The sequence below is a fragment of the Lampetra fluviatilis genome, chromosome 17, assembly GCF_964198595.1.
Source record: "Lampetra fluviatilis chromosome 17, kcLamFluv1.1, whole genome shotgun sequence".
Classification (NCBI taxonomy): domain Eukaryota; kingdom Metazoa; phylum Chordata; class Hyperoartia; order Petromyzontiformes; family Petromyzontidae; genus Lampetra; species Lampetra fluviatilis.
The window spans coordinates 3550767-3564486 of record NC_136291.1 but is presented as its reverse complement, the minus strand read 5'-3'; the positions used below and the strand labels follow the sequence as shown (position 1 = coordinate 3564486).

The 13720-nt window shown below is 45.8% G+C and overlaps 1 protein-coding gene and 1 non-coding gene across 2 annotated transcripts; one reads left to right on the top strand and one right to left on the bottom strand.

Annotated features, from left to right (window-relative positions):
- Positions 1–927: 927 nt before the first annotated feature.
- On the bottom strand, positions 928–1000 carry TRNAM-CAU (transfer RNA methionine (anticodon CAU)). Its single transcript has one exon. It is a non-coding gene; the product is annotated as a tRNA-Met (tRNA).
- A 1460-nt stretch (positions 1001–2460) lies between these two features.
- LOC144936830 (microtubule-associated protein 1 light chain 3 alpha-like) lies at positions 2461–12191 on the top strand. Its single transcript, XM_078863994.1, has 4 exons — positions 2461–2696; positions 6162–6217; positions 8109–8215; positions 11077–12191. Exons 1-4 carry the CDS (start codon positions 2657–2659, stop codon positions 11234–11236), a joined length of 363 nt encoding a protein of 120 aa, XP_078720120.1. The 5' UTR covers positions 2461–2656; the 3' UTR covers positions 11237–12191.
- Positions 12192–13720: the final 1529 nt, after the last annotated feature.

Here is a 13720-nt window from a genome sequence, read left to right as displayed (position 1 = left end):
GTGAGAATCTGACACCATTATAACTTGCTGAGCCGCACCTAACTGGACATCTGTTAAAAAGAAGCTACAAAGCGAATCAAGATTCCTCGTTTAATTAAAGATTATATGTCTAACAACAATAAAGTATCATACTCGCATGCCTTTCAACCCATACTGTTTACCCCGTATTCTTGTACAGGGAAATGTAGTTTTCAGGACCATACGTTTCAATACCAGCAAACCAAAATGTGTTTTTGTCTTTGTGTTTCTCCATTGTCATGGGACTTTGTGGGATGAACGTTGCGATTTATAAGGAACACGGGGTGACCAATAAGGTCTGAATTGGTCTGTAATAAGGTAGGGGCACTGATAAGGGGTTGACAGGTATGTCCTCGAACAGTCCATTTGTCAAATCCACTGCTGGATGAGGGCCTCCTGCACACCGTGTAGGTCGTTTGAGCCATACTTCACCACGCTGGTCATTGCACGTTGCTGAAGGCGGAAAGCGAATACGAGTGAACATAGAAGTACTGGACAATGGACGTTAAGACCCTCCGCTGTGCAAGACAGCCCTGGGAGCCTATACCACCTTTTATGCATGCCAGTAGTCCATTCATTAATTCGAGCACTGATCTAGATCCAATCCACATTAGCATTCCGGGATGATTTGATCATGAAGGTCAACACCATTACAATAGTTAAACGAAGATGGTTTTAGCATTGAAAAATTCGCTGACAGATAATTGGCGGCTATAAAGGGTGGTCCAGGTGACCTGTGACCCCCCATTTAATTATCAAAAACTTAATGTTTCAAGTACGCTTTATTTAAAGCAGACATCAATATGCCAAAAAAATATGTTTGGGGCCAATTAATTGGGTGGCCGGGTTACAAGACATCTGCATCACCATGTCCATTGTGACTAACGCAAAAATAAAATAAAAATCCGATGCCCCGTGTGAGGATCGAACTCACGACCTTCAGATTATGAGACTGACGCGCTACCTACTGCGCTAACGAGGCACACGGACGCCCTCGGGGACGCGGCGCTTATAAGCATCGCAGCGCGGCCACGTGGCGCTTCGTTCACGATGTCAATATTATCATTAACCATGTCCTATCCACTGCTGGATGTAGGCCTCCATCCCCCGCCACACACACACACACCTCCCCCGCCACACACACACACCTCCCCCACCACCCACCTCCAAGCACGTAAACATTAATTCCCGTTCGAGCAAAGAAGGCAATTTTGAACCCCGTACCGTTACTACTTCATGCAATTAAAATTAATTACAGGACGTGAAATCACGTTTGATTGACGGGTAGCTGGTGTATAATTATATGCTGTACTGTTGCTTTTTGTGGGATGATATACATAGATAACCGCGCTAATTCATTCATGTACTGCATATATGAATAACCCTTTGGATGAAGGCCTTCTCCTGCCACGCTATTTGAATAGTGGCGGTTCATGTGACCATACTTCACCACGTTGGTCAATGCAGCCTGCAGGTGGAGAGCATATATGTGCAGTACAACTGGAGTGTGGGGACACTGGTATATGAAGTGTGCTAGAGAGTACAAACAAGACTGCATACGAGAGACGGTAAACTCTACAGTGTAGTATACGATACAGACGAGGCATTACGAGTTAGTCAAATCTAAACACTTCTAGATTTGAAGCTTTCGTGACTGCAAGCATTCACACTCTTAGGTTTGTTCAGTAAAGTCACGTAGGTAAAAAATAAATAATAAGAATACAAAAATAAAATAATATTGTAATTATTTTATTTCTGTTATTATTATAAATAAAATAAAAATTATAAGTATTTTATTCCTATTATCATTTTTATAAATAAAATAATATAATTATTTCATTTCTATTATTATTATTTGGCCCGACGTCGATCGCCGCTCAAAAGGCCAACACCGGTGACGGATTATCTGAACCGGTCCTGTGCCTGCCCCTAGGTCGACTCAGCCTCTAATGAGTACCCGGTTCGGTGTGTAAACATCGCCGCTAGTAGGGAGACAAAGGCGGCCGGGCGGGGAGGCGTGCGTGGTGCTGGCCACCCGTTTCACCCTCTGGTCCCACCGTGGTGGCCTTCACACACCCCCAACAGAATGTTAAAGGCGATAAGAAGCTGGGGTGGTGGTGTTTGGTGGTGTGATGGTGTGTGTGTGGTGGTGTGTGTGGTGTGTGTGTGGTAGGTGTGTGTTGTGTGGTGTGTGGTGGTGTGGTGTGTGTGTGGTAGGTGTGTGTGGTGTGTGGTGGTGTGTGTGGTGGTGTGTGGTGTGTGTGGTGGTGTGGCGTGTGTGGTGGTGTGGCGTGTGGTGGTGTGTGTGGTGGTGGTGTGGTGTGTGGTGGTGGTGTGTGTGTGGTGGTGGTGTGTGTGGTGGTGTGTGGTGGTGTGGTGGTGGTGGTTGTGTGGTGGTGTGGTGTGTGTCTGTCGTCTGCCTTGTTGTTGTTGTCGTGGTTGATTGTGAAATCGCGCCCGTCACAACCACATGCGGTGACATTCCACGACCCTGGGGTCTTTGTGTTGTGCGTGGGGTGTCGTCACGTCTCCTCCTGCCCTCCCTCCTCTTGGGGGTCTCGGAGTTTCCCCTCGTTTCGTTGTTCGTTGTTGTCGGGCCCCGCAGGAAGAGGAGGAGGAGGGAGGGAGGAAGACAGCGATGGCCGGATCGCTCTCGTTCAAGGAGACGCGGAGCCTCGGTGAGCTTGTGGCGCGTCGCGTCTCACGCACTCTCGTCTTGTCACCCACACGGCATGCTCATCATCACCACCATCATCACCTCCACCCACACGCCATGATCATCATCATCACCACCACCCACACGCCATGATCATCATCATCACCATCACCACCATCATCACCCACAGGCCATGCTCATCATCATCACCATCACCACCATCATCACCTCCACCCACACGCCATGATCATCATCATCACCACCATCATCACCTCCACCCACACGCCATGATCATCATCATCACCATCATCATCACCTCCACCCACACGCCATGATCATCATGATCATCATCATCACCATCATCATCACCTCCACCCACACGCCATGATCATCATCATCACCACCATCATCACCTCCACCCACACGCCATGATCATCATGATCATCATCATCACCATCATCATCACCTCCACCCACAGGCCATGATCATCATGATCATCATCATCACCATCATCATCATCACCCACAGGCCATGATCATCATCATCATCATCACCTCCACCCACACGCCATGATCATCATCATCACCATCATCATCTCCACCACCTCCACCCACAGGCCATGCTTGTCTCTCATCATCACCTCCATCACCACCCACAGCTGTCGCTGTCGGCTGGATGGTGCTCAGCTTGAGTGCAGATCAGGGAGCCGTAGTTCCACATCGGTTGCCTCTCCATCATTGCCACGCGGTTCAAATCGCCACGCGAGTTTTAAGTCCGAGTTTGTTTTTGTTGTTAAAGACCCGGAGCGCGGCGTTATGGGTGCTGCGTGCTTTGTTGTTGTTGTTGTAGCAGCAGCAGTGTAGACACAATCAATCCTACTCCGAGGTTCACGAATCCGTTCCCACCAGCTTGGTGAAGTATGGTGAAGTGACCCCAATCCAGCAGTGGAGTGACACATGTAGGCACACACGCATGTTGCCTTAGTCGTGCACACGGGGGGTTGGTGTGTCACGTTCCCAACCAAGGTCACGAGGTGCGATGCGAAATCAATATTTAGTTTGGCATCTGCTACTGGGTTACGTCTCTGTCTTATGTCTCTTGTCTCTACACAAGTGTATCACACACTACACACTGTGTATCACACTACACACTGTGTATCACACTACACACTGTGTATCACACTACACACTACACAATGTGTATCACACTACACACTACACAATGTGTATCACACACACACACTACACAAGTGTATCACACACACACTACACACATACACTACATACACACTACACAAGTGTATCACACACACACTACACACATACACTACACACACACTACACAAGTGTAACACACACACACTACACACACACTACACACATGTGTGACACACACACTACACACACGCTACACACACACACCACACAAGTTTTATCACACAGACTACACACACACACTACACAAGTGTATCACACACACTCGCTACACTACACAAGTGTATCACACACACACTACACACACACTACACAAGTGTATCACACACACACACTACACACCCTACACACTACACACAAACTACACACACTACACACACACACTACACAAGTGTATCACACACACATACTACACAAGTGTATCACACACACACACTACACACACACACTACACAAGTGTATCACACACACACTACACAAGTTGTATCACACACACACTACACACACACACTACACACACTACACACATACACTACACAAGTGTATCACACACACACTACACAAGTGTATCACACACACATACTACACAAGTGTATCACACACACACACTACACACACACACTACACAAGTGTATCACACACACACTACACACACACACTACACACACTACACACACACACTACACAAGTGTATCACACACAAATACTACACAAGTGTATCACACACACACACTACACAAGTGTAACACACACTACACTACACACGTGTGTGTGATACACTACACAAGTGTGTGTGTGTATCATGCACACGACCGGTTACGAAAGTCAGAAACCGGTAACCGTCTCCTAGTGGAACTTTCATAATTTTGATGCGCCGAGTCGACACGTTGCCAACGTCACCGCGTGGCTCGTTTGCCTTAAAATTTCAGATGAAAAAAAGATCAATATTCGTGGTTATTGTCAGACTCTTCTATACGTGCGGCAAACTGGATTTTAATTATTATTAACAATTACGGTTTCCTGCAATTGCAAATCAACCTACAGAAGTATCGACCCAGAGGAGAAGCCACTGTGAGAGCGGTCCTTGAAGGACGTGTCAAATGTGTGTCAAGCAGACCTCAAGCCAGATTGTGGTGGTGGTGGTGACGGTGATGAGGATGAGACGTAGGCCACTGTGAGAGCGGTCCTTGAAGGACGTGTCAAATGTGTGTCAAGCAGACCTCAAGCCAGATTGTGGTGGTGGTGGTGACGGTGATGAGGATGAGACGTAGGCCACTGTGAGAGCGGTCCTTGAAGGACGTGTCAAATGTGTGTCAAGCAGACCTCAAGCCAGATTGTGGTGGTGGTGATGGGAATGAGACGTAGGCCACTGTGATAGCGGTCCTTGAAGGACGTGTCAAATGTGTGTCAAGGAGACCTCAAGCCAGATTGTGGTGGTGGTGATGGGAATGAGACGTAGGCCACTGTGATAGCGGTCCTTGAAGGACCTGTCAAATATGTGTCAAGCAGACCTCAAGGCAGATTGTGGTGGTGGTGGTGGTGGCGGTGACGTTGATGAGGATGAGACGTAGGCCACTGTGAGAGTGGTCCTTGAAGGACGTGTCAAATGTGTGACAAGCAGACCTCAAGGCAGATTGTGGTGGTGGTGGTGACGGTGATGGGAATGAGACGTAGGCCACTGTAAGAGCGGTCCTTGAGGGACGTGTCAAATGTGTGACAAGCAGACCTCAAGGCAGATTGTGGTGGTGGTGGTGACGGTGATGGGAATGAGACGTAGGCCACTGTGAGAGCGGTCCTTGAGGGACGTGTCAAATGTGTCAAGGAGACCTCAAGGCAGATCGTGGTGGTGGTGGTGGTGGTGACGGTGATGACGAGTCTGCAAGAGCGAACCTTGACAGACATGTCGACCAGTGTAACAAAGGAAAAACTGTAAATCTCGATGATGACGATGAGACGTAAGAGGAGACCTTGGAGATCAGATTGGGATCTAGCTGAAGGTTCACGTGGTGGCATCAGTGGCTTTGTCCGAATGACCATTTGACCATGACAATGAGCTTCATGAAGTCGGGGTGAGCATTGTGAGGCTGAGCCATGCGCCTATTTTGTTGTTTTTAAATTCACAAATGTTTTCACTTCCCATTCGTGTCATGCTGACGTGTGCTGTTATTGGCCCCAAAGGCTCAAACATGCCGAGCGACTTGCAACAAATAACATTTCTTGAATTGACCGAGGTTATGAAAATAACTGTTGCATGGGCCACGGTTGTCTTTCAGAGGAGCGCATCGCAGACTCAACTCAGATCCGCACTCTGCACACCAACAAGATACCCGTGAGTGATTTTCTCGTCAAGAGAGCGTTTTGGAATGCTCGTTTCATCTCCGCGTAGCCTCCACAAATGCGTACGCCTACTGATTTACACTACCGGGCACCTACATTTTGGAACCTAATTGGGGTTTCAATGTAAATCTGTCAAAGTTGATTGTTGATCCGGCAATCAACTGATTCACCAACTTTGCTCACTCACCGGGCTGCCAGTTGCCTCGTTATGCATCTTTTTCTCAACCCCTTTTTAAAATATTAATTTTCTCTTGTCTCTTCATTGGATTGGCCTGAATTTATAATGCGTACTATCATTTATATATAATTTGCATGAACTGTATATAACCAGCTCTTACTTGCACGATTCAAAGCAAACATGCGATGAGAGATAAACATGAGGCCTTGTCTCTCTTGTAAGAGAACAGTTCCGCGATTTTAGACGTACATTTCAGACACTTTAAATATAATGGGTAATTATTAGTATAATTATGAAGCGGCTTTTGACTTGAGCAACGTATGCCAACCACTTAGGATGGAAATTCAGATTAGAAATAGCATTTCGACCACACAAGCTTGGTAAGAGAGGAACCAGAAAATGCTGCGGTGTCAGATGGTGATGAAGGTGCATTTATTTTTTACTTATTTACACAAACGTTTCATTTGAAACATTTCTTATTACAATTATTTAGAAACATTGAGTTTTTTTATCACGGTTGCTAAGCTCATCATGCCGAGTGGTCAGCAACAAACAGCATCACAGAAAGAGTTTTAGATGAGAGTTAATCTGTAACAGATAAGAGTTCGAAATTTGAAAAAGTCATGGGCGGGAGGGAATTCCAGAGACGAGCTGTGTGAGGACAGATGCATACAGATAGTCCCCGAGTTACGATGCTCCGACTTACGATATTTCGATTTTACGATGGCGATAGCAATACGACAAAATTGTAAAATACATGTTTTAAATTTCGCGCGGCAGGCAACCGCAGCAGCGTACGAGGTGCGATATTGTACGTTGGGACGCTGCCGGGATGTGCGCATCTCCCGCCTTGTGTGGTGATGCCTCACTCTCACCACCAAGTTGCCTCGGTGTTAACTTTCTATTAAATTGCAGTTCATATAGGTAGGCTCAGAATTTACCTTGTTTTTTACTTTACATTTTACTGTACAATACAGTTGTAATTAATAAATACATAGAGTATATCGTTTATACAGTACGGTACTGTAAATTGCTCTGTTTTGCTAAATTATCACCATTCTTTAAGACTCCTGGGTAGGCTGGGCCATCTTCGACTTACGATATTTTTTACTTATCAATGGGGTCGTCGTAACACATTTTCATCGTAAGTAGAGGACTACCTGTACATTGAAGTGTTTTGATCTGAGTCTTGACCAAGACTGAATCCTTCAGCATGGTTGGAGGAATACATTTAATGAAGCTTATGGGAACATCAACCATTTATTTTTCTTTCTTAAAATATTTACATCCTAGTTATTCATGCCTCGTTATTCACATCGGTCATGGTTCAGCAGAGGTGGCTATCTTATTTCAGACACGTGATCAAGGATGGGCACACAGATTTCTGAAGATTCTCCACAGCAATATCAGACGGTCAAAGACTAGCAGTTGCCCAAGGGAGAAATGTATTAACATAATGGAAGATTACTTGGATCTGGGCCTCACAGTACCAGACGCTGACAGACTTGGCCAGAAACCATCACCACTTGGAGATTCGCCACGAGTGGACTTCCAGCGAGTGCAGACTCGTCAGCATCGCCAAGGCATTAAGTCAAGTCATTATCTTCAATTACAGTCTGTACACGCTGGTGTATATATTCACACGGCGTGGTCGCTCGCGTATGACGCACCGAGGCTGACGAACCCTCTCCGTGCGCGGTCGCAGGTCATCATCGAGCGTTGCAAGGGTGAGAAGCATCTGCCCAAGCTGGACAAGACCAAGTTCCTGGTGCCGGATCACGTCAACATGAGCGAGCTGGTTAAGATCCTTCGGTTGGTATCCATCTTCTCATCGCGGCGTGCGCAGCCCTCGCTGCCTCTTACCCTTGCAGCTGTTCACCACCACCACCACCACCCCTAGGAATCAGTCGCACGGCGTTCTAGCACGGTATTCAACAATCCAGCACACAGTCACAGACTCGCACGAGCATCGTCTCAGAGATGCTGGGTCTCAGTCAGCAATGACCGTATCACATTAAATGTGGGTTCTGGACTTGAATCTATGAATCAAGGCTTTATAGATGAGAGGCATTATAGAATAAATGTATGCTGTGTTGCACATTGGTTCACGTGTCTGCTGCTGGAAAGCCACTTGATTTCGAGTTTGCCAGGTGGCTCAGAGAGTACTGAGCTGGAGCAGCTGAGATCATGGGTTCGAATTCAGTGATTATAACTGGGTTGTCATGTGTGGTAAGTTTATCGTCTCGGCCTGATCACCAAACGACTGCACACACAAAAAAGGTCATGTTAAATTTGGTTCTAAATTTAATCTGACTGAATTCCAGCTTTCAAATTAACAGGATTTGGTTTACTGTCACGTGACAAACATGACAAGATCAGGTGGGAAAGTGCTGCCCCCTACTGGATGTGATCTTTGATGTAGCTCGGATATTTTGTGGACGGATCTCCGCAGCTGAGCTATACGATTGAGTGATTCATTACTGATGATCAGTTTTATTACTCAGCTAATCGGATAACACAACAATAGTTGGATGGGGGGGGGTCTCACTTCTTATCCCATCTGTGCTGGGCGTGGCCTGTAGAGGGTTTCCTGCCTTTGGGAGACTCCCATTTTTAAAGGGGAGGGCTCGATTAGCAAAAATAAATGGTCGAATACATATTTACTGATTTAATTGATTCATTTCTATCGTTCGTGTTGGGGCAGGGGAGCTCGACAGAATGACTCGTCGGCCCACCATTCTAGCGTCACTGCTCTAGCGAGAGATCTCAAATTAGTTTTTCATCTCGTGAGACGATGTCAATATCGCGGTTGAGATGAAATTGGGGGGGGGGGGGGGTAGGAAATTACAACAAAAATATATTGAAATAAAAAATTGCACACGAACGTTGTCCGGGTGTGGTGGTTCATGCCTCTTGGATAGGCGTGAACCTGAAATCACACGGGGGAGATGATAAACATGAAGATTTATAAAAAAACGAGTTTTTCAGTTTAAGTGACACCGCACGTACAATACGCAGTAAAGCGCTTGTTTGAAATCAGTCGCAGCTTCCCAATCAGCGTCGATACGCACAGCATGCAAGGAGTCGTAACGTACTGCCGGCCTATCATTTCACCAAACGCAACTCCACAGCATTGATCATACTTTGGTTTGACGGGCTTAAAACGTTTGGTCTGAAGTGCCCAATCAGCAATGCATTAATGCGAATGCAAGCAAATGCAAAGCCAACCCAGCGCAGCGATTATGTCTCTAAAATTTAAACACAGTGCACGGCTGATGGCTGCTGAAGCCAATTGATTGTTACTCTCTTACCTCGGCTGCCAAGCGCGTGCCCAGTCTACTTTTAATTTGAACAGAGTCAGTGTTCACGTGCAAATGCATTGTTTGCATAGAGGGCCCAATGGGATGCCATTCAGCCAGCAGTGTTGACACACAATGAGCAATTTTATCACACGGAGACAATATATCCACCAATGTCCATCTAACGAGTCTTGATTACAGCCCCAATTTAATTTGATGAACCATCGTTACTACATAATGGCATAGGCTCTTTTTGAAGACAAATTGGTTCTTGTATTTGTTGGGTGGGGGAGGGGTATGGAAGGAGAGGGGGGGATGCGCTCCCTTTTAAATCAAGTGATTAATCAATGTAATACAACACATTCAGCTGAAAAATATAATAGTTTTGCCCGAAGCACCTGGAATGTGCCTGATTTCTTGAGATGCTTGGATCAGTGATCACCGTGTGTAACGGGATTTTTAGAGACTTTGGGGCTGCGGCGGACAGCAGTGTCGCAAAGTCTGTTGTACTGTACTTCTATGCTTTCACATCTACGCTGCCCGCCTTCACCAGCCCGTACTAACCAGCGTGAAGTTTGATAAAATAACTACCCGCGTGCTGGGGAGTCTCCCATCCAACAGGAGATTGATAAAAATGGCACATGCGTGCACATGGGGTTTGTCTGCCAATAGGTAATGATCCCAATTGCAATTCAAGTATGATAATCGTTTTTTTACCCTTTTATCTGGCAACAAAACTGACACCTTTTTTACAAGGAGTCATGTTTGCATTGACCATAATACCTGCGGTCGGAATGAATACAAAAAACACAACTCTGATTAAAAAAAGTGTCAGTTTTGTTGCCAGATAAAAAGGGTAAAAAAAACAATTATCATATTTTGTTACTGGCAAAGGAGGTTCCAATGGTGCAATTCAAGTAATTTGAACTCTTAGGACCACATCAGTCAGAGTAGGCCTCGGCAAGGTAAGGTAATTGTACCCTTTTTACCGGGTAAAAGGGTAAAGGTGTCGACATGCCAAGGGGTAAGGGTAAAGGGTAGGGTAAAAGGTAGGCTCGTTGCTTTTTACCTTTTACCTTACCTGCTAAAGGGTAAAAGGTAGGGTAGAGTGATTGTATTGTGGTAAGGTGAAAGGTAGGGTAAAGGTAGGCTCGTTGTTTTTACACTTTTACCTTACCTTGCCGAGGCCTAAGTCAGAGCTCGCTTCCTATCAACAGTGTCTCCCAACAGTGACACGGGGATTCAGAATGCTAATTTACACTGGAGGAATCCGACGAGCTATAAAGCTCTTTCCCACAGACGTCCAGAAGATTGCGACAGTCTCTCTCTCTCTCCGCTTGACCCTTTTACCCCCTCCACCCATTGCGTTCCCAGGCGCCGTCTTGAGCTGGACCCGGGCAAGGCGTTCTTTCTGCTGGTGAACCAGCGCAGCATCGCGAGCGCCAGCGTGCCCCTGTCGCAGCTGTACGAGCAGCAGCGTGACGACGACGGGTTTCTCTACATTGTCTACGCATCGCAGGAGACCTTCGGCTGACTCCGAGAGGCACCCCCACCACGTTATCTTTTTATGAATTTTACTATTCAATATCCATACCATGTACAGCCCTCCCCACCCCCTTTTTTTTCGGGGGGGGCAAAACCGCTGCTGGATGATGCAGATTTGTCACGTCGTCAAACCAATATTGTGTGTACTCTTTGGTTCTGACGCAGGAGCAGTTCTCCTGCTGTCTGTCTCACCTGATGACGGTTGCTTGTGTTGCGATCGAAACGTCGTGATCTATTAATTTTCTATCTACGTGACTTTACCGAAAGAACCAAAGAGAATGGATTCCTGCAGTCACGAAAGCTTCAAATCAAGATTCAACAATGTGTGATTTTGCTGCATTGCCCACTACCCGCAGTGCAGTCCCACACACAGCCCGCAACGTTCTGGCACCATCCTGGCTCCACTCTGCCTTACTTGCGACATCGGGCACACTCTGGGAAATTGTATCAAGAGGCTGAGAAATCCATAACGCAATTGAAACTCAGTCACCGTTTTGTTTGCAGTGCACAATGTTGCGCAGTAGGGCCAAATAGTAATTCGCTCTAAGTGGTTGTGTTTAAATCCATCTAGCAATAGGTAATAGCTGTACGTAGAGATAAGTATACACTACTGCTTGTTATCCATGGGAGGGTGGTATGAAACATACACAACTGGGCTGTCAAGGGTTGTAGATTGAAAGATGAAAAGTACACGCTTATAAACTCGAGGGATATTCATGTTTTAAATGAGAAACCTAAAATAATGTTGATGCCAAGCATGATTAATTAGTAATCGGTTCACAAAGCTTTTTGGAAAGTGCTGTCCGATGAAAGCAATGTGAATTGCTGCTACACTCAGCTTGGGATTACGCAATGCGGGAGTGATCTTATCCGCTCGATAATCTTTTTTGCCATGTAAATATAAAGTAAAAACAATAAACCTTTTTCGGAATTGTTTGGGAGTACATTTCATTGGTGGGGGGGGAACCTCTGGCCATGAACTTAATTTGGGCATCTGTGAAGAAGAGCCTCATACTCTTTGGTTCTTTCGGTAAAATCACGTAGGTATAAAATAAATTAAATCACGACATTTCAATTGCAACACAAGCAATCACCATCAGGTGGGAAAACCACAGCAAAAATGTTTTTCTTGCTGTGGTTTTCCCACCTCATGATGATTGCTTGTGTTGCAATCGAAAAGTGATTTCATTTATTTTATACCTACGTGACTTTACCGAAAGAACCAAAGTATGGATCCCTGCAGTCACGAAAGCTTCAAATCTAAATGAAGAGCCTCATAGCTCATCGGATTTCTCCAGGATAAACTTTCTGATTTCACGCGGCCCATGTCCACACAGGACCACATTTAAACGTTGCGGCGCGCATCTTAGGCGCACCGATGGCCAGGGCCGCATTAATGTTCTTGTCGGCACTAGGCACTTCTGTTTCACAGGCCTCCAGTGACAACTCTCTGCAGTTAATACTGCTGCCCCATGTCACTAGTACCGCCGCGGTCACTCCGCTTGTTTCACGCGGTACTTTGTCCAGCTGCTGGACAGATATCGCTACTGATATGTTCATTATTTAATCTGCGCCTTAATTCGATGGGAGTGCGCTGTGTGCCACAGATAAGCAGATTTAATTTGAAACCCTGTGCCTATCTTTGCTCTGTAAATATATGCATTCAAGAAGATATCTTGGTTACATTTTTTCCATACAAAAAAAAACATGGTCAAGTTTTTTTTCGTAGGCCGTTAAGTTTTCGTAGGCCCTAGGCAGTGCCTATTGGCATAATACGGCCCTTCTTGACAGGGTGACTTAACATGGAACGTTTTTGACCTGGCAACACGGTTTCATACAGGCACTCAAACACCTATTGCTTTTAAAGTCGTTAAAACACCACGATCAATAATGCATGCAATCATAGCATGACCAACGGTTTGTCAACTTGAGTGGCCTGCCAAAGAGTTTTGAAAGTCCTATGTGGCCCTCGGGAAGGAAAAGGTTATTCACTGCTGCTTTGGTGTAAAGAAGAAACGTTGAAACTAAGCTTTGTACCAAGCACTAATTTCCAATTGATACTTTTCATCCAAATTGTGTTATTAGCTCATGTCATATAATTTGAAGCAGCTATTCGCATCTCTCGCAAACAAGGGCAACCCTCCACGTTAGAGAATGGTCCGTGGAAGTAGATTTCACATAACTACTTGCGATTCCTTTAAGTGGCCTGCTCCATTAAGTCGGGGGCAGCACTTTCCTACCTGTCCTGCCATTCAAGAGCAATGTTAATCACGTGACAAACCAATCATTTCAATTCTCACAGCTAGCATTTGCCCAAATTAAGTGCAACTTAATTTAATCGCACGATTTCTTTCAGTCTTCGGTGACCGGGCTATGTCCCATCAACTTACTACACTTGCGAACCCGGTTTAATCACGGTATGGATTCGAACCTAAAATCTCGGCGGTGCAATTGGCGCTTCTCACTTTCACGA